We start from the raw sequence: 20485 nt of genomic DNA on the forward strand, positions 1-20485 counted from the left end.
TTTCTTGTTTTTTTTTTTTTTTTTTTTTTTAACTCTCAGTTTGTTTCTACTCCACTATGAGCTGCCCCAAGGCACTGCAAAGGATTCTAGAGGCCACACCCCGCTTTCTCCGGAGGCGCCAGGTCCGCTTAGGGCAGTCTGGAGGCCCTGTTGCCTAGGAAACTGGGGCGGGGCTTAGGAAACCAGCCCTGCGCCGACTTTGCCCAGGCGCTCGCTCTGGTCTTTACTATCGCGAGAACTCCGCCCGGAAGTTCCACGTCAGTCAGTCGCCTGGTCAGCGGGTCGGTGGGTTTCTCCAGGACTTCTTGGTCTGTAGCGAGTGAGGGCGCCCGGGCTCGGACCGACGGAGCCATGGTAAGTCCAGGCCTTGCAGGAGGCAGTGGGGCCCCATGTGGCCAAGGCCAATTCTTGGGGCTCCTGGCCTGGGACCCGCAGTTGTCCGCGGCCTGGGTTCCTGCTGCAGCCACCGCCTCAGGCCTTGAGGGGTCCTGGTCCAGTTTGAATTCTGGAAGGGAAGAGGCGGCAGGTCGTTTGGGAAGACAGTGCCTGGACGGTCCCTGATTTCGGTGCTTAAGACGTTTGCTAGAGCTTCTGCGGTCTGCAGTGTAGGGAAATATAGGAAGCCGAAAATGTTGAATTCTGTAGGTTTTGATGAAACTACCTCATTGTGCCTTTAAAACGGTGACAGCTGATTTTGCACTCTTCTGCTTATTTTGGTATAGTATGCCGCAAACTACGAACTTAAACAGGGAGGCGCCCCCATCCCCCCCACCTTTCGAAATGTGAATGGATCCTGTAGAGTCAAAAGTGGAATTTCAGATGCTTTGGAATCCCAGCTTAAGTGTCAAGGGAGAAGCGAAGAGTTGGGACGTATTTTATAAAACTGGTTGGCCTGCTTGTCTGCATTTGCAAATATAGTGACTGAAGAATGACCCTGAAAAGATCCTGATGCTGGGAAAGATTGAAGGCAGGAGGAGAAGAGAGCGACAGAGGATGAGATGGTTGGATGGCATCACTAACTCAATGGACATGAGTTTGAGTAAACGGGAGTTGGCGATGAACAGGGAGGCCTGGCGTGCTGCAGTCCATGGGGTTGCAAAGAGTCGGACACGACTGAGTGACTGAACTGAAGAATGACAGTCATACAGCATTTTTGACAAATGACAGATCATCACACCGTTTTTTTATTATCACCCCCAAATATGCGCTAAAATATTTTTGCATTTAAGTTATAATAGTAAGAAAAACAGTGCGATAGTGTGAGAATTTCTTTCCAAAAGCATGCAAGAGATTGTGTATTTTGTATTTAAACATTTTCTTGCTTTTTTTTTTTTTTTTTAACTTGTTAGGCAACACAGGTTCAGAGATTTTGGAGCTTGAAGACCTTAGGGATTAATAAGTCCAGGTCCCTCACCTTGCAGTTAAAAGGGGGGAAAAAAGTTTAAGGCTAATTGCTGCAGAGTTTTAACTGCAACAGAAGTTGATTCCCTGGGGAAACTTGTGAACATTATGAATATTTCCATAAAAATGCATAAACACAGCATTGCATAAAAATTTAATGGGCTCACTCACAGATACTCTCACCCACCAATACTCATTCATGAGCCTTCTTGGGTCCCCAGATAAGAGCCCCAGAACAAAACTTGAGTCCTCCTACCTTGTATTACCAAGGACCTGCTCTGGAGTGTGCTGTGGTTTTCAAAATGGACATTTTTGGAAACAGCCCCTTGCATCTGCCTAATTTAGTTTTCTTTTGCGATTTTTAAGAGTATTTTTATAATTAAATATTTCATTCTTTAACACATTTAAAATCTTTTACAAAAGATTTTAAATGTAAATTTGTTCACTCATTTACCATAGAGCGTTTACTGTGTGCCATGGATTTTGCTAAACATTTGCTTCCTAATTCTCATAGCAGGTGGGAGAGTGAGTTATAAATGTTCATGGAGTGGTTAAAATAGGCAAGGCACTGTTCTTACTGCTTAATACTGAATTTAATTCTCATTACACTAAGGGATAGATAATAGTCAATAGTTTTATATACATCAAACCTGAGGGAAGTTAAGTAAACTTGCCCACTGTCATGCATTTGAGATGAGCAGTGGAACTGAAGCTTGAGTGCATCATGGTTCTTTAGATCTTGATTATCCTATCTGTTCTTAAACCTCTTTTGTTGTTGTTTAATCGCTCAGTCACGTGACCCCATGGACACACCGAGGCTCCTCTGTCCATGGGATTTTCCAGGCAAGAATTCTGGAGTTAATTGCCATTTCCTTCTCCACGGGATCTTCTCAGTTCAGGGACTGAACCCATGTCTCCTGTATTGGCAGGCAGATTCTTAAGTGCTGAGCCACCACAGAAGCCTCCCATACCCAAATATATAAAGTGCTGAATATTGCACATGAATGAGCTCTTAAGGAGCATCTACTCTAGAAACCAAAAAGAGACATGTGCACAAATATTAAACGTTAAATTCTGTAGGATCCTGCAGGAAAGGATACTTCTAGTAGGGTAATCCAAAAGATTATATGATGGCAGTGACGTTTAAGCTAAGTCCTAAATGCCTTCGGCCTTGGGGAGATACAAGGAGATGTTTAGAGTTAAGGCTGTAATATGAGTATCTTTCCTGATAGCTCAGTTGGTAAAGAATCAGCCTGCAATGCAGGAGACCCCGGTTCGATTCCTCAATTGGGAAGATCCCCTGGAGTAAGGGAAAGGCTACCCACTCCAGTGGAAAATTCCATGGATGGAGAAGCCTGGTGGGCTACAGTCCTTAGGGTTGCAAAGAGTCAGACACAACCGAGTAACTTCACTTTCATTTTCACCCACTCCAGTATTCTTGGGCTTCCCTTGTGGTTCAGTTGGTAAAGAAGCCACCTGCAATGCTGGAGACCTGGGTTTGATCCCTGGGTTGGGAAGATTCTCTGGAGAAGGGAAAGGCTACCCACTCCAGTATTCTGGCTTGGAGAGTTCCATGGGCTGAATAGTCCATGGGGTCGCAAAGAGTCAGACATGACTGAGCCACTTTCAGTCACTTTTATGAGTACCTTACTCGTCTTGGTATTCCACAGTCCCTAGTACGATGTCTCATTCAAAGTAGGCACTAAAATATTGGGAGAAATGCAGCAAGAGCCCTTGGCTCTTGAGATTGTGCACTAGGGGCATGTTGTTATACTGGTATTGCTTTGTACCTTGGGCCACCTTCACTTTTACTCAGTAATCAATCATTTAAAACATTTTTTAATGGTAAAATGTGCATAGTTTTAAAGTGTAGAATTTCCTCATTGGCTGGAGAAAAAGTATGAGATATGCTGGCTTATGTTAAACTCCCACCATGATTCCTGGCATATAATAGACACATCATGTTTGCTAACTATGGAGAGACCAGAAAAAAAGTTAATATTTGTGAAGGTAATTAATGGGGCAAGATCCAGAAATAGATGAAGTGAAAAAGTCCTGCTTCAGGAAGGAATGTGAAAATAATGGTTTGAAAGTAGAAAGTTTGAGATGGAGAAGACATTTTTGTGGCGATTGTGAAGAGCCAGAGAACTTAGATCTTTTAAAGGAAAGTAAGGGGTGGAGGTTGTTGCCAGAAGTAGGGGAGGCATTTATAGAAGTGAGAACCAGGTTTGAAGTAGTCAGTGACCCAGATTTAATAGATGTCCAAAACAATAAATAAGAGCTTTGTGAGGTGTTTGCTATGTCTCAGGAAATTACCTCTGCTGAAATCATTTAGCAGGCTTCATTTGTGTAGAAAAGTAATGTTAAATTTCTCTCCCATTCATGAACATCACAGAAGATAGCAAAAATAAAAATTTGATGGTAACTAAACTTGCCAAGTAAACTCTTAGGTTGTGTTTAAAACCTGCTGAAGGAGAAACAGGTTTTAAATCAGTCTTCCTCATATCTGCTTCCAAGAGAGAACTGAGACTACTGCCATAAGCCATCAGTGTGTATAATGAATTAACTTTTCTCCTAAAAAGCCATCCTTGGAAGAACTGAGAAAATAGTTATTCAGATCATTTTTTTTTCTGTGGTTCGGATGACAAATCCAGGTTGAAAAATGCTGTTTTAAACTCTTAGTATTTATGACAGAGAGTATTTTAGCTTTGGTTCAAAATTCTTCTAATTTCCATTTGGTTATTATAACTTAAATCCATTAAAATATTATAAACATTCCCATTTGACTCCAGAGCCCTTCATGGACATGGCCCTTATTGATCCCACATTACATTGTCTAGCATTTACTATAATAACACTATTGCCAAAACACATCTACGATTCTCTGAAGAACTCAATTTAAAAAAATAGTAAAGGTATAATTGACATATTATTATGTTAGTTTTAGGTGTCTAATACAATGATTTGATATTTATATATAGTAAAACAATCACCACAATAAGTCCAGTTAACATTTGTCACCATACATAGTTATAAAATTGTGTGTTTTTGTGTTTTTTTCTTGTAATGAGAACATTTAAGATCTACTCTCTTAGCACCTGTCAAATACACAACACTGTATTAACTGCTTTGCTGTACAATACATCTCCATGATTTACTTTATAACTGGAAGTTTGTACCTTTTGACCCCCTCTACCTATTTCTCCCTCTTCTACACTCCACCTCTGGCAGCTACCAATCTGTTGTTCTCTGTATCTATGAGCCAGTTTTTTTTTTTTTTTTCTCATGTATCAACCAGAACAACATATCACAACATATTGAGGGCCAAAGTAGATACGAGAAATGAACTGTCTTGTTAAGTCAGAATTTAAAGAGTTCTGCAGAACTGTAAACATTGCTACTCTTATCACTGAATTTCTTTCAAAGCTGTAGTTATTTTGTTTAAGTTAACGTGAATAGGTTTAGTTTGTTTTTGAAAATGAATTAATACATGAATATTTTAAAGTTGTCTTAGTTTTAATTTTTAACATGATAAATATTAATAAATATAATCTACATAAATAAGGTGGCTCAAACGGTAAAGAATCTGCCTGCAATACAGGAGACTCGGGTTCGATCCCTAAATTGGGAAGAACCTTTGGAGAAGGGAATGGCAACCCACTCCAGTATTCTTGCCTGGCGAATTCCATGGACAGAGGAGCCTGGCGGGCTACAGTCCACGGGGTTGTAAAAGAGTTGGACACAACTGAGCCTTTCACCTTTCACCCTTCACATAAACAAGCTTTTTAGTGTCCTCAAAAATTAATACTGTAAAGGTGTCTGTAAACCAAAAAGTTTGACAAGTGCTGCTATGAGTTAAAGTTTTTTAAATAGTCATATTTTTTGTATGTATGAGTGAATAAGTAGGTGCTTTAGACTTTAAACTGTGGCTACAGTTTCACAAAGTAAAAACTGAATTGTTTTGTATGCATGTTCAGTTCAATTCAGTTCAGTCGCTCAGTCGTGTCCGACTCTCTGTGACCCCATGAATCGCAGCACGCCAGGCCTCCCTGTCCATCATCAACTCCCGGAGTTCACCCAGACTCACGGTCTGTTTTTACTCAAGATCGCAAACATGTTTCATTTGACATGGCAATATAACATTTTGTTTGCTTGTTTTTCATGTTTCTCCTTAGCCTCTGCGACTTGATATCAAGAGAAAACTTACTGCTCGATCCGATCGAGTTAAGAGTGTGGATTTGCATCCTACAGAGCCATGGATGTTGGCCAGTCTTTACAATGGTAGCGTGTGCGTTTGGAATCATGAAACACAGGTAGAAATTTTTAAGGACTTTATTAGAAATACTGTCTTAGACTGTTTATAATGAAAGAAAATAAATATAATGGTAGTGTGTGTATGTGTGTGTATATATATATATATATATATATATATACTGCTTTTCCAAATAAATTGGTACAAAGTATTTTTAATAAAGATAAGCTAACATTTATGAAGATAGAGCTTGTGGTAGAAACTGTTCTGGGCTCATTGTATCCAATATTGAAGTATTAAGTTCTCATGTAGGTAGTATTAGCTCTTCTTTGAAGAAACTGACCAATATAAGATCACTTGCTCTAGATAATAGTATTTAATGGTGCTTAATTTGCCATTCAGTGAGTATTCTAAAAATCTTAAAAATGGGATTTTTACTTTTACTAATTTTCCCCCACATGCTTAATATAATGCATGGTGCAGATAACTTTCAGGCAGCCATACAGATTATAGACAATATCAGAGATGTTTGCAGTCAGCTTTTCATTACATGTGGAAATATGTCTTTACAGATTATCTGTCTTAAATGCTTTCCTCTGAGTAAGTAATATATTTTTCAACTTAGTTTATCTTTTCCAGTCTTTTTTGGCCATCCTTAATCTTTTTCTTTCAACGTATAGAACATATAGTCAGCACTATACTATACAGTTTTGTGTCTATTTATACAGTAATTATCCCCAACATCCAAGGTTAAGTTTTTAAAATCCAGATAAAATTCACATTTGAGGGGTTTAAGATGGCAAAAATAGGCCTTAGGAGGAACCAAGTTCAAAAGTAAACTTAACAGCTTATATCATTCTAATGAAACAGTAAGGACTGCACATTCAACTAGGACCCCACCAGTGATATTTTATTCACATTAACATTTTGTTTTCTGCTGTATCCCAGTGTCTATGACGTTACCTGACATACAATAAGTGCTCAGTAACTATGTGTTGAACTACTGAATAATAAACTTTCCTATCAGTATATCACTAATTCAGAATTTCTGTCCTCTGCAGTTTCAAATCTTGTGAATTCCTTTTGCCTTGCTGTGGAAAGGATGCTTGCTAACTGCTTTTGGTGGGGTAGGGGATCTATTCTATCCAAATGTTTAAAATCTTTCTGATTTTGTGCTTAACAGATATATTGGTGCCTCCCCCACCCCCGCCATGCTTCTTAGGGGTTCCCTCTGTCAGCTCCATTTTACCATCGCTCACTCTCCTTCCTCTCACTATGGTATGCTCTAAAGCCCAGGTGTACTTCCCTTACTTTTACTATAATGTAACTGCTTGATTCAGGTCATCTACTTTGCTTCATCTTTGTGTTTGTACCCTTCTGTGCCCTTCTGCAGGACCATCTGCTTCCCCCTTCATAATTCATCTCATTGGTAATTTTTAAAATTTCCTTCTTTCCTTCAAGAAAATAAGGTTCTGTGAGGACAGGGCTTTTCCTAGTGTTAATTCCCATTGTTATTTCAAGTGGGCACCTGACAGTCAGGCTCGCAGTAGATACTCAGTAAGTCTTATTGAATGGTTGATTTGTTTTGGATGTCCCTGCTTTTCTTCCTTTATCACCAACAGAAGTTACTTGGCACTCATGTATATGGAGAGCAACATGCTTGAAAGAGCCGAAAAGGTTTTAGGGAGTAAATTCAAATGTTCTTGAATTTCAAATGAGGAATTATATACTCTTTGCGGTGATGGGTGCAGCAGTTAAAAAATCAGTATGTTAGAATTTGAAGCCATCCTGCTAATTAAATGATGTGGGGAAGACTTAACCATGTTGAGGCTTGATTTACTTACCTAAATGAAAATGATATGTTGCCTTTCTTACTTCACAGGATTGTCAGAATGATTAAATCAAATTAGATTAAATTGTGTATGAAACCTGTCAGGCACCATACAAGTATTTCTTTATTTACTTACTTCTCATTGGTGATTTATATGTTGAGTGTGTAGTATTTCATCCTTTTTATCTTGTTTAGTTTCTGGAGTAGGAAGACCATCCCTTAGGTCATTTGTATCAGCCACAGCTTTTAATGTAGACCTGAACCATGACTGTTAGTGCTGTGGCTGCTTTATTTTTTACTGCTCAGCAGATCCCTGAGTTTGTTGCCTCCTTAAGAGGCCTTACAAATAGCTGTGAAAAGAAGAGAAGTGACAAGCAAAGGAGAATAGGAAAGATATACGTATCTGAATGCAGAGTTCCAAAGAATAGCAAGGAGAGATAAGAAAGCCTTCCTCAGCGATCAATGCAAAGAAATAAAAACAACAGAATGGGAAAGACTACCAATCTCTTCAAAAAATTAGAGATATCAAGGGAACATTCATGCAAAGATGGGCTCAATAAAGGACAGACATGGTATAGACCTAACAGAAGCAGAGGATATTAAGAAGAGGTGGCAAGAATACACAGAAGAACTATACAAAAAAAGAACTTCACAACCCAGATAATCACAATGGTGTGATCACTTAACTAGAGCCAGACATCCTGGAAAGTGAAGTCAAGTGGGCCTTAGGAAGCATCAATATGACAAAGCTAGTGGAGGTGATGGAATTCCAGTTGAGCTATTTCAACTCCTAAAAGATGATGCTGTGAAAGTGCTGCACTCAGTATGTCAGCAAATTTGGAAAACTCAGCAGTGGCCACAGGACTGGAAAAGGTCAGTTTTCATTCCAGTCCCAAAGAAAGGCAATGCCAAAGAATGCTCAAATTATTGCACAATTGCACTCATCTCACACGCTAGTAAAGTAATGCTCAAAATTCTCCAAGCCAGGCTTCAGCAGTACGTGAACCATGAACTTCCAGATGTTCAAGCTGGTTTTAGAAAAGGCAGAGGAACCAGAGATCAAATTGCCAACATCTTCTGGGTCATCGAAAAAGCAAGAGAGTTCCAGAAAAACATCTATTTCGCCTTTACTGACTATACCACAGCCTTTGACTGTGTGGATCACAATAAACTGTGGAAAATTCTGAAAGAGATGGGAATACCAGACCACCTGACCTACCTCTTGAGAAACCTATATGCAGGTCAGAAGCAACAGTTAGAATTGGACATGGAACAACAGACTGGTTCCAAATAGGAACAGGAGTACGTCAAGGCTGTATATTGTCACCCTGCTTATTTAACTTCCATGCAGAGTACATCATGAGAAACGCTGGGCTGGAAGAAGCACAAGCTGGAATCAAGATTGCTGGGAGAAATATCAATAACCTCAGATATGCAGATGACACCACCCTATGGCAGAAAGTGAAGAACTAAAGAGCCTCTTGATGAAAGTGAAAGAGGAGAGTGAAAAAGTTGGCTTAAAGCTCAACATTCACAAAACTAACATCATGGCATCCGGTCCCATCACTTCATGGGAAATAGATGGGGAAACAGTGTCAGACTTTATTTTGGGGGGCTCCAAAATCACTGCAGATGGTGACTGCAGCCATGAAATTAAAAGACGCTTACTCCTTGGAAGGAAAGTTACGACCAACCTAGACAGCATATTAAAAAGCAGAGACATTACTTTGCCAACAAAGGTCCGTCTAGTCAAGGCTATGGTTTTTCCAGTGGTCATGTATGGATGTGAGAGTCAGACTGTGAAGAAGGCTGAGCGCCGAAGAATTGATGCTTTTGAACTGTGGTGTTGGAGAAGACTCTTGAGAGTCCCGTGGACTGCACGGAGATCCAACCAGTCCATCCTAAAGGAGATCAGTCCTGGGTGTTCACTGGAAGGACTGATGTTGAAGCTGAAACTCCAGTACTTTGGCTACCTGATGCGAAGAGTTGACTCATTTGAAAAGACCCTGATGCTGGGAGGGATTAGGGGCAGGAGGAGAAGGGGACGACAGAGGATGAGATGGTTGGATGGCATCACCAACTTAGTGGACATGAGTTTGGGTAAACTCCGGGAGTTGGTGATGGACAGAGAGGCCTGGTGTGCTCCGGTTCATGGGGTCGCAAAGAGTCGGACACAACTGAGCGACTGAACTGAACTGAACTAAGAGCTTTTGTGCGTTACCATGTCATCTTGTAGGTTGCATGTTCTGCCTGCTCAACGTGTGTCTGTATCACAGTCAGCTGGTAATGATTGTGCAGGTTGCAGCTCATGTCCCCACTTATTCAGTCTTTTCTGAAGAATCTTTGAGGTCTTGCTCAAGAAGCCAGATTGGGCTCAACAGTTCTTACGAACCAATTCCTATTTTTAAATTTGGTACACCTGGTTAATCAATCATAATATGCTCTTTTCACTATTCTCTAGTACAGAAACAGATACAGAAAAGTGATAGTTTGGGGCTTCCCTGGTGGCTCAGTGGTAAAGAATCCACCTGTCAATGCAGGAGACATGGATTCGATACCCAAACCAGAAGCGTACCACATACCGCAGAGCAGCTAAGCCCGTGCACCACAGCTATTGATTCTGTGCCTCAGAGCCTAGGAACAGCTACATGAGCCCATGTGCCACAACTGCTGAAGCCTGTGCACCCTTGCGCCTGTGCTGTGCTTTAAGAAAGGCCACTGCAATGAGAGGCCCATGCACAACAACGAGAGAAGAGCCCCCAGTCTCCACAACTAGAGAAAAACTTGTGCAGCAGGAAGACCCAGAACAGCCAAAAAATAAATTGTATATACAAAAAAAGAATGAAATAATTTTTTAAAAGGGATAGTTTGACTTTCAGAATTTTAGAGAACAAAGTATCAAAGTGGGAGGACAAAGAAATGCATTCGTTGTTGTTCTTTCTGGCACGGTCTTCTAGTTTTCCACCTTTATCCTGTGTGTATCATTCTTTTCTGAGCAGCTTTCTATTCTGTGTATATAATTCTATTCTGAGCAACTTTAAAGGACATCTTAATCACTGTGAGGAATTAGAAATCACTTAGTTCATCACTAAAAAGAAACAGCTTCTGTATGGAAGTATATTGCTGAAGTATACAAAAGAATTGTATATTGTTTATAAGTTTATTTTATGAATTTATGGGTTTAATTTTTAAAAGAACAAAACTAAGAGCTAATTCATTCAATAAATACTTATTACACATGGGTTGTTTTTCATCCGCTGTTCTTAGGCTCTAGGTATACAGTGGTGAACAAGATTCCCACCCTCAGGGGGCTTAGCAGGAAAGACTGACATTAAGCATGTAATTATGAAAGTGCTATGTTGTAAAAGTGGAGTATAAGGTTCTTTGGGTGGGTTTTCAGGTGGAGGGAATGGGAGCAAAGGTAAGGCTGAGAGTAGCTAAGGATGGGGCTAGAGAAGTAGGGAAGGACTGGAGCACAGAGGATGGGGAAATTCATCTTGTGGATATTTGCTTTCTTTTTTCTTTTGTAAGTATTTTAGGTTTGAATCTGTTTAAGAAAAGATGATTGGTCAATGTTTTCCATTCGACTGCTTTTATATTTTAGCTAGAGAATATTTTTAAGATTAGAAGTGATCTAAATAATTGGATGTTTTAAATATAACAGAAAAGATTTTTCAGTTGTTTTTTCATAACTCAAAGTGGTATGTTCTTGTTACATTTTTAAGACACTGGTGAAAACATTTGAAGTATGTGATCTTCCTGTCCGAGCTGCAAAGTTTGTTGCAAGGAAGAATTGGGTTGTAACAGGAGCGGTAAGTAAGCATATGAATTTCTAATCCCATTTCTGAATTGGTCAGTGATTACCTAAATGAGTTGCAGAATTTTGATTCTTGCTTTCTTTTGTTAATTAGTGCAGTGTTTTGAAGCCTGAACTTTATACCTTGAGCCTATAGTATATTTTTTTGTGCAGTTTACTTCATAAGAGTAATGATGGTTTTTAAATTTTCATTTCTAGGATGACATGCAGATTAGAGTATTCAATTACAACACTCTGGAGAGAGTTCATATGTTTGAGGCACATTCAGACTACATTCGCTGTATTGCTGTTCATCCAACCCAGCCTTTCATTCTAACCAGCAGTGGTAAGAGATGACCCCTATTGGTCATGTAGGTCTCTTTGAGTAATTCATTTTCATTTAGTGAGACATGCAATTCATTTACTGCTGTTACAAGTAGAGTTCTGATTTCAAGCAGCCTTTAAACTATTTAAATCCATTAACATGCTATCAGTGCTGCTTGCTTTTGTATTTTAATGAATGTCAGCTCTACTTAGGATTTGTGTAGCAGTTGCTCTGATTCCTGTCAGGGAAGACCTGAAGGTCTAGATGTGGAACATCTGCTGAACAGAAAGCTAATTTACCTGCTGAGTAAGTGAGTTTTTGGCAGATTGCCATATACTCTAGTCAGTTTTGTCTTTATATTCAGACTAGTTTGCACCTTGGTATTATGTATAAAGCAGTGGAGCTTTTTGGAAGGCAGTTAAAACAAGTTGCCGGAGAAGGCAATGGCACCCCACTCCAGTACTCTTGCCTGGAAAATCCCATGGATGGAGGAGCCTGGTAGGCTGCAGTCCATGGGGTCGCTAAGAGTCGGACACGACTGAGCGACTTCACTTTCACTTTTCACTTTCATGCATTGGAGAAGGAAATGGCAACCCACTCCAGTGTTCTTGCCTGGAGAATCCCAGGGACGGGGGAGCCTGGTGGGCTGCTGTCTATGGGGTCACACAGAGTCAGACACAACTGAAGTGATTTAGCAGTAGCAGTAAAACAAGTTGCACTAAATTGGTAATAGCTCTTTGAAACATTTTTAAGTTAGAAATTGAGAAGTATTTCAGAACTTTTTTTAACCAGTTGAAGCCTGGCGTGCTGCAGTCCATGGGGTTGAAAAGAGTCAGACATGACTAAGCAACTGAACTGATTAAAAGAGAAATGCTTGTTTCTGAAATAGTCATTGTCATCATTATTCAGTCATACTTAGACTCTAATTAAACTTGTTACTCTTTTATCATTCTGTAAAACCCATTGAGTCTATTTTAAATTTTTTCCATGAAAATTGTATATTTGCTATTAGTAATCTCTTTTATCTCCATTCTTCAGAAAGTTAAAATTATTCTTAGAATAAGCATTTTGAAAAAATCTGTTCAATTCTGATTCGGTGTCTGTAAGTCATGGAATATATGATTTGTGTTAGATTTTCTTCCTTAAAAAGGCACAGAGATTCTGCACCTTAGTTCTGAATGAAAGAAATAGATATTGCAACTAAGTGGAGACTTTCTTTTGGTCTAGATGACATGCTTATTAAACTCTGGGACTGGGATAAAAAATGGTCTTGCTCACAAGTGTTTGAAGGACACACCCATTATGTAATGCAGATTGTGATCAACCCTAAAGATAACAACCAGTTTGCTAGTGCTTCTTTGGACAGGACAATCAAGGTAAGATGCCCATTGTTTGTGTCAGTTATGCTTGTTGGTGAGATATAATTGTGTTAGGTATTTTACTGCTGTCTTCCCAGAAAGTTATTCCTATCTTAGAAGTTTCCCTCAAAAGCTCATTTTGAAGCAAAATAGGACTTCTTATTTTGATTCAGAAGGGCATATTCTGTTTAGAAAAATGGTGTGGCAACTCAGTGCTCTTAATGGAGGGGTGTTTCTCCATGTGGAAGCAGTATATTGTAAGAGTTTTAAACCTCTGCAAACCCAGAATAAGAAAATGCCTGTGTCTTCTCTAGGTCACTGTTTTCCTCTTTGTTAGTGTATTTGCTGTTTCCTTCTGCTGATTATTAATCTATTTCATTTGCCTCCATTCTCTTTTTCTTACTCTATTTCTCCATACCACTGCCAGTTATCTTTCTAAAACATGGGTTCCGTCTTGTCAGTTCCCAATCTAAGGGTAAAGTCCAGATGCCTTGGTGTGGAATACAAGGGTTTGCAAGACCAACCTTAGCTAATGTTAGGAGTCATGTCCTGTAAACCTGGTCTCCTCACCATTTTCTCAAGAAGCCATGAATGTTCACGGAACCTTACGTCATTCAGCTGGTCCCTCTGCCTACAGTATTCTTTATTCTCCCTTTTTGATTTCTTTCCTCTGGAGAATTACTCATCTTTCAAGGCTTAGCAGTTATTTACTCTGAGAAGCTCCCTTCAGACATCCATTTCACCCCTAGACAGAGCCATTCTCATCCCATTCCTTCCATTCTTTTTGGCCTCTTATGGCCTTCCTGCTGAATAATAATGGGAAATCTTTATTCCTGAAATGTTGATGTTTGGGGCAGGAACCGTATGTTACCCTTCTCCCACAAGCAGACACACATTGGCAAGCAGCACAGTGCCCTGTCTGTATTAGATGCATGTTGCAGTGAGTGCACATATATTCCTTTTCCCACTGTAGTATTTAAAATATTTCCATATGCATAGATTTAACTTCGCTTACATGAACAGGCTTACATCTATGTAACATTTTTATTAGTTTTCCTTTAACTTATATAACTGTTGTCTTCTGTTTGACAACTTATTATTAAATAGTACATGTTGAATATCTTAGGGCTTTGAATTACTTTATTATCATTTTTCTTTTACTAAATTATCCTTGTTTTTGACATAGGTTAAAAACTTTGAAATTAGTTTCAAACTTTCTTCACTAAATTCGATATAACTTGAGGACAAAATTGTCTTACCTTTGGCCCTAGTAAAGTTTGTTTACATATCTTTGTATTCCCCACGGGGCCTCGCATGTAGTGGTCATACAAAATAAATATTTGTAAAGATAAAGCTCAATAGCAGTGCTGTAGTAATATTTGACTGCTTTTTCATACTTGAAATTTTTTGATTAAAGCAGTAATTTTTTTCCTTTTAATACATCTCACTAAGTCCATTTTCATTAGCTTTGTGTTACTAATAACTCTCTCATAACATCATTTCCTACCCTTACAGTAGTGTTTCTCAAAGTCAAGACACCTGGGGTGTCTGTTGAAAATCTAGATTCCTGAATTTCATTGTAGTTCCACTGAATCATAATCTCTAAGGATAAAGCCTGGAATTTGGCATTTCAGAGAATGCCATAGTGATTCTGCCCTCTGGAAATTCAAGTAAAGTGAGAAAGAACCCAAACACGTGGGTGAAAAACTGAGCATTCTTCAGCTTCTCTGCTGGGCTTTGGCATTTCTGTGACCTGTCAGGGGTGTGGTGGAGCTGCCTTCTGAAATGAAGGCCCCATGTTGACTGGCAGATGCTGTTGCTCTCTGAAGGTGTGGCAGCTGGGCTCATCGTCCCCAAACTTCACTCTGGAGGGACATGAGAAAGGTGTGAATTGCATTGATTACTACAGTGGTGGTGACAAGCCATACCTCATCTCAGGAGCAGATGACCGTCTTGTGAAAATATGGGACTATCAGGTACAGTTTTTTCATAGCTTACTTGCCTTATGTTAGATGTACGTCTCACTGTTTCTTACAGGACAGTTCAAACTTGGGTTGTTGAACTCTGTTTTGAGCATAATAATAAGGCATCAGGAATTGCACCTAAACTGTGGTCTCAGAATTCCCCATGAAAATAACAACAAATGCTTATTAAGAGTTTAAAAATAAAATGCCATCATGTTCATTTTTCATTTACTACTAGAAATGAGAAATTTCAAGGTTTTAATTAAAATGAATTCTTATATCCTTTAGTATCCTCATTGGCAGACTTCCATTTGTATTTCAAAACTAGCACACTAGTGACCAATGTCAGACATCACAATAGTGCTATCATTTTGCCACATAAACTCTTGTAAACCTGATTATGAACTCTTGTTTCTACACTTTTTATCTCCAAGATTTTAAATTTTAATTTTTTTGTTTCTCACCCACTCCAGTGTTCTTGCCTGGAGAATCCCAGGGACAGGGGAGCCTTGTGGGCTGCCATCTATGGGGTCGCACAGAGTCAGACATGACTGAAGCGACTTAGCAGCACATCAAAATAACCACGAATAGTTAATAAAATGAGGCCTAGAAAACCACTTATCGTGAGATACTCAAATCTGTGTTTAAATGCAGGATAAAAACATTAAAGACATCTTAGGAAATGGGGGCACTGATACTTAGATGAAAACCAGCTCTTTCAGGGTGTGTGTGTGTGTATGTTTTCTTCTTTAAATATGATAGTTACTTTTGCCTGTACTATCAAATAATGAGAAAACATGTACACAATAAGATGATTCTCTTTCAAAAATCTCTGTATTGAATATTGTTTAGATTTTTATGACCATTATCATTGATTGTGTATCTGTGCTCGGGGAAAATTAAGGATGAGTTATTGTTTTCCACTAATAAGAGTGTTTTCTGTGTATTGACTATAGAATAAAACTTGTGTACAGACACTGGAGGGACATGCCCAAAATGTGTCTTGTGCCAGTTTTCATCCTGAGCTGCCCATTATCATCACAGGTTCAGAAGATGGTAAGTTAGAAATGTATATTTATTCCTATGCTTATCATTCATTGCTGAGTGGATACGTAAGCCAGCTTAGTGCCCTACACTTTCATTGGAAGTTTCAAAAGATTTTGCTATTTTTTAATAGAGTAGATTACTTAAGCTATAGTAGAGTACAAGGACATTGTTACTATCATTATCATCATCATGATTCTGATGTGTTTTGACTCTGTTAGGTACATAAGAGGACACCTAGAAGTGCTAGGGGAAGACGGAAAAAGCCTGTGCTTTGGAGTCTGAAATCCTGGGATCAGATTCAGGCTCTGCCACTTCATAGATGTGTGGTTTAGATACATTATGAAATGGGAATAGATATACCTGCCTCATAGGATCATAGTGCAAGGATGTGGAGAAATAACATAGAAAGCATCTGGCATGTAGTAGGCACTGTACCCAGGAATCCTGTTATTATTTCACACATAAAAATGACATTTCTTTGTTTTAGCTTGTTATGTACTTTCTATTATATGTTTATGTTGCTCTATAAAGTCACAGACTACAGATCAAAAATGAAGCTTCCAGGAAGTGTGTTGTGTTTGAATATAAAGACTTGACGTGGCTGGTCCACCTGACAGTTCACTTTTGGGTATTCAAGTCAAATGGCTGATTCACATTGTTTTTTCAGGAACTGTGCGTATTTGGCATTCAAGCACCTATCGCCTTGAGAGTACTTTGAATTATGGAATGGAGAGAGTATGGTGTGTGGCCAGCCTGCGAGGGTCCAATAACGTTGCTTTGGGCTATGATGAAGGGAGCATCATTGTTAAGGTAATCTCTCATTGCACCGTCTCTGAATAGGGTATACAGGGGGAGCAGTTTTCTTCTAAGTCACCAGCTTTGTTAAACTGGCACTCTGTCATTGAGCTATGTACTTAAAAGAGATTAGGTACTGGCGAGGAGAGTTAAGTGGAAGAAAGGAGCCCTCCATTAAATGAAAATAGAAAATGTTTATTTTGTTGTAGTTTCATTTGTTCTCCTTTTTGTGGCTAAAAGTCATTTGTCATTCCTCCAGCTTGGTCGGGAGGAACCTGCCATGTCCATGGATGCCAATGGAAAGATAATCTGGGCCAAACATTCAGAAGTCCAGCAGGCCAACCTAAAAGCAATGGGAGATGCTGAAATTAAAGATGGAGAAAGACTGCCACTGGCAGTAAAAGATATGGGCAGTTGTGAAATATACCCTCAGACTATTCAGCACAATCCTAACGGGCGGTAAGCCACCACCAGAATCTCCCTCTGGACCTCTGTGTGTGTTTGCATATCCACAGCTTGTCTCGCAGCCCTGCCTGTGATGCGCATTCCTCATGGAGCTTTTGCCCTGACCTCACAGTCCTCAACACAGTGGCAGGCAGCCAGGCCTGTTGATCTTGTCTTCATGCACAGTGAAGCATAATTGCCTTCCTGGCCTTTCCCACTACACAGTTTTGAACAGTGGAATAGTTTTGTGTTGACTCTATTTCATATGTGTTGGTATGCGTCCTTATGACATGTCCTTATGCTCCTTCAAGGGCAAGAATCCTGTTTTACCCAAGACTTAGTAGGTGCTCTCTACATATTTGCTGACTCATTGCTCTTAAGAAGAGTTGTGAGGTCTTTGTCTTTTGAAAAAGTTTTGGGAAAGGTAATAATTCTGCTTCTTCTCTGTAATTTGTACCATCAGCTTTGTTTCTCCCTTAAGATTTGTAAAGCACTGAACATCTTGTTTCTCATACAATGAGTTTAAACGTGTAAGCTTTAAAAATTATTTTAAAGTAGATCTGAGCATTTTATAATGCTGTCCTGAGTATTAAAAAAGACCAAGTATATAAACCAAGTATGCTGCCTTGTTCAGTAAATGGTCTCCATAATTACTTGCAATAAAGTTTTCTTATGAAGAATAAGAACACATTACATATTTTCCCCTTAATATCATAAAACAATTTTTGCTTAAGTTTTACATTTCACCTTTGGCAGTCTAATAACAGCCAATATGTCTGTTGAGAAAGTTTTGACCATGCAACATTCTTTTTTTCCAATCAAATGTTAAAAATACCCTGTTTATTACAAATATCATAAATTTAACAGTCATTGAAAAGTGGGGTAAGATATTTTCATTTATTTGAATGATCAGCTTTAAAGTGATGGTAGCCTTGCAAGAAGGTCATGCCTTCTTATTGTGTAGATGTAATGAGCAAAATGCCAGGTATCTGAGTACTCAACAAATGCTAGTTGAATTATTGGAGTCCTCTCCTATACGTCTCCAGCCTTTCTTATCTTCCTGACCCTTTGTTTGTAAGAGAGGCCATTGCAATAATATTTTCAGCAGTAACCCCATCTTCATAATCTGCTTTTGATTTGTTGGGTGTAGTATTTTTGTCTAGCTCTGTATTCCAAGAAATATATAACTTTAAAAGATATTAGGTTCATTTGTAACAGTCAACTGAAATAACATTTGTTATTAGAAATATTTCACCATATTAGAAACAAGATAAATCATTGTTTCTTAACTTCTGCATGTCATTGGTCCTCTGTACTTCTCCCCACCCTGGCTTTTCTAACTTGTAGGTTTGTTGTGGTGTGTGGTGACGGCGAGTACATCATCTACACGGCAATGGCACTGAGGAACAAGAGCTTTGGGTCTGCCCAGGAGTTCGCGTGGGCCCATGACTCTTCAGAGTAAGTTTTGTCTGTGTCGTATCAGCTGCCCCTGATAACCAGTGGGCATTCTGTATGCAGCTGTATTGAAGAGGTCTGCAAGGCTCAGTAGGCTGTGCTTCTCCATGTTGAAGACCAGTTCTCACCAGACCTGTGTTGGAGGATTAGTCAGGGGCAAATGTGCAGCATGAGCTGCATTTAACATTTTATACTCGGTTTTGAGCTGGCTCACTCAGTCTGACCCAATAATAAACTGGGGACCCAACACCTATTTTTCCTTGGTGGAGCCCAAGGCAGGGCTGAAGGCAGAGTAGTCCCTCAGATAAAGACCTTGGCAGGTCCCACCTCCCCACTCAGAACCTGCATCCTGAGCTGCTGCTGCTGCCCTCATCTGAACCACTTGGAGAGATACTAGATTCTAATGTAATCATGATAAAAACTTAATGAATCTGTGATAAAACATCACAGAAATGATGATGTTACTTATCTCCCATTCTTAAATTCTGTCTGAATTCAAAATGTTCATAAAATTGTCTCATTAAAAACAGAAAAAAATCTACCTCTCAATATTATACTAGATATTTACTGACTGGTTCCTTTTTGATTCCTTTTTGGTGCATGTAATAAACATGGGGGTTTTGGTTTTTTTCAGACTACACACTGAGTTACATCTTCATAGTTTTCTTGGTTTTGTTTTCTCCGTATTTTGTGTTGCCTCTTCTGCCAACAGTGGGCAACTTAGGCCTCAGCATTGCTCAGTAAGATGCATGCTTTTTAGTTTTTAACGAAAAGGTCCCTGAGAGGTAAGATCTTTTCATCAGTTTCCTAAATAAACTCATTTATGCACAGTTCCATATACTAAAAAGTACTTTGTTACCGTGAGCACGGTTATGGTTTGTGACTTGCCATACCTCTCTCAGCACACGTCTCCCTCTGTTTTGATAATTCCCTCTTTTCAGGTTTATCCAGCCCAGGCCCTCCCTGTTCAGCATCTTTCCTATTGGAGCAAAGTACTTATTCCATCCCTTTCTCATAATACTCTTGAATATCCAGCCATAGCCCCCTTTCAAGAGAGAAGCCAGAGTATACACAATTTATAAGTTGTTGCTAAGCATGACTGACCTAGTGAGCCACTTATAAAAGTTTTTGTTTTTTTAAGTTACTTTTTATTGAGGAATAATTTATACAAAGTAAAAGGCACTGTTTTAAGTGTATCTTTCAGCGAATTTGGACACATGGATGTAACCTGTAACCACCAGCACAGTCAACATTTCTGTCACCTCAAAAACAATCCCCTTGTTTCTCTTATAGGCAGCACCCCACCCTTGTTCCCCACTAGATTAGATTTGTCTTCTTTAGGATTTCATCAGTGGAGTTGTGCGGTATATACTTGTCGTCTGGCTTGTTTTGCTCAGCATAATGTGTTTGAGCTGCATCCATGTTATTACATGGGCTTCCCGGATTGCTCAGTGATAACGAATCTGCCTGCGATGCAGGATATGTGCGGGTTTGATCTCTTATCTGGGAATATCCCCTGGAGAAGGAAATGGCTACCCACTCCAGTATTTTTGCCTGTGGAATCCCATGGACAGAGGAGCCTGGCAGGCTACAGTCTGGGGTTGCAAAGAGTCAAACACGACTGAGCGACTAAACAGCAACTTACGGTTGCATGGATCAATAACTGGTTCCCTTTTTGGCAGAGTAGTATTCCATTATATGGATAGACCACAGTTGGTTTACTCATTCACCTGTTGAAGGACATTTGGATCTTTTAAAATGGTTTGTAAGCCCTAGTAATTTGTGTAATAGACATTGTGAAGCCTGTTCATTATTTG

The 20485-nt window shown here is 39.4% G+C and overlaps 1 protein-coding gene across 1 annotated transcript in view; it reads left to right on the forward strand.

The window, feature by feature from the left end:
- The first annotated feature begins 270 nt into the window (after positions 1-270).
- Positions 271-20485, forward strand: part of COPB2 (COPI coat complex subunit beta 2) — a 33002-nt gene continuing 12787 nt past the window's right edge. The window contains exons 1-10 of the mRNA NM_174281.3: positions 271-354; positions 5577-5714; positions 11210-11296; positions 11500-11626; positions 12833-12981; positions 14793-14939; positions 15884-15983; positions 16642-16784; positions 17029-17228; positions 18561-18671. Of these exons, the coding sequence (NP_776706.2) occupies positions 352-354; positions 5577-5714; positions 11210-11296; positions 11500-11626; positions 12833-12981; positions 14793-14939; positions 15884-15983; positions 16642-16784; positions 17029-17228; positions 18561-18671 (1205 nt within the window). The 5' untranslated portion in view covers positions 271-351. The remainder of the gene's footprint in view (positions 355-5576; positions 5715-11209; positions 11297-11499; positions 11627-12832; positions 12982-14792; positions 14940-15883; positions 15984-16641; positions 16785-17028; positions 17229-18560; positions 18672-20485) is intronic.

This window comes from Bos taurus, chromosome 1, assembly GCF_002263795.3.
Source record: "Bos taurus isolate L1 Dominette 01449 registration number 42190680 breed Hereford chromosome 1, ARS-UCD2.0, whole genome shotgun sequence".
Lineage (NCBI taxonomy): Eukaryota > Metazoa > Chordata > Mammalia > Artiodactyla > Bovidae > Bos > Bos taurus.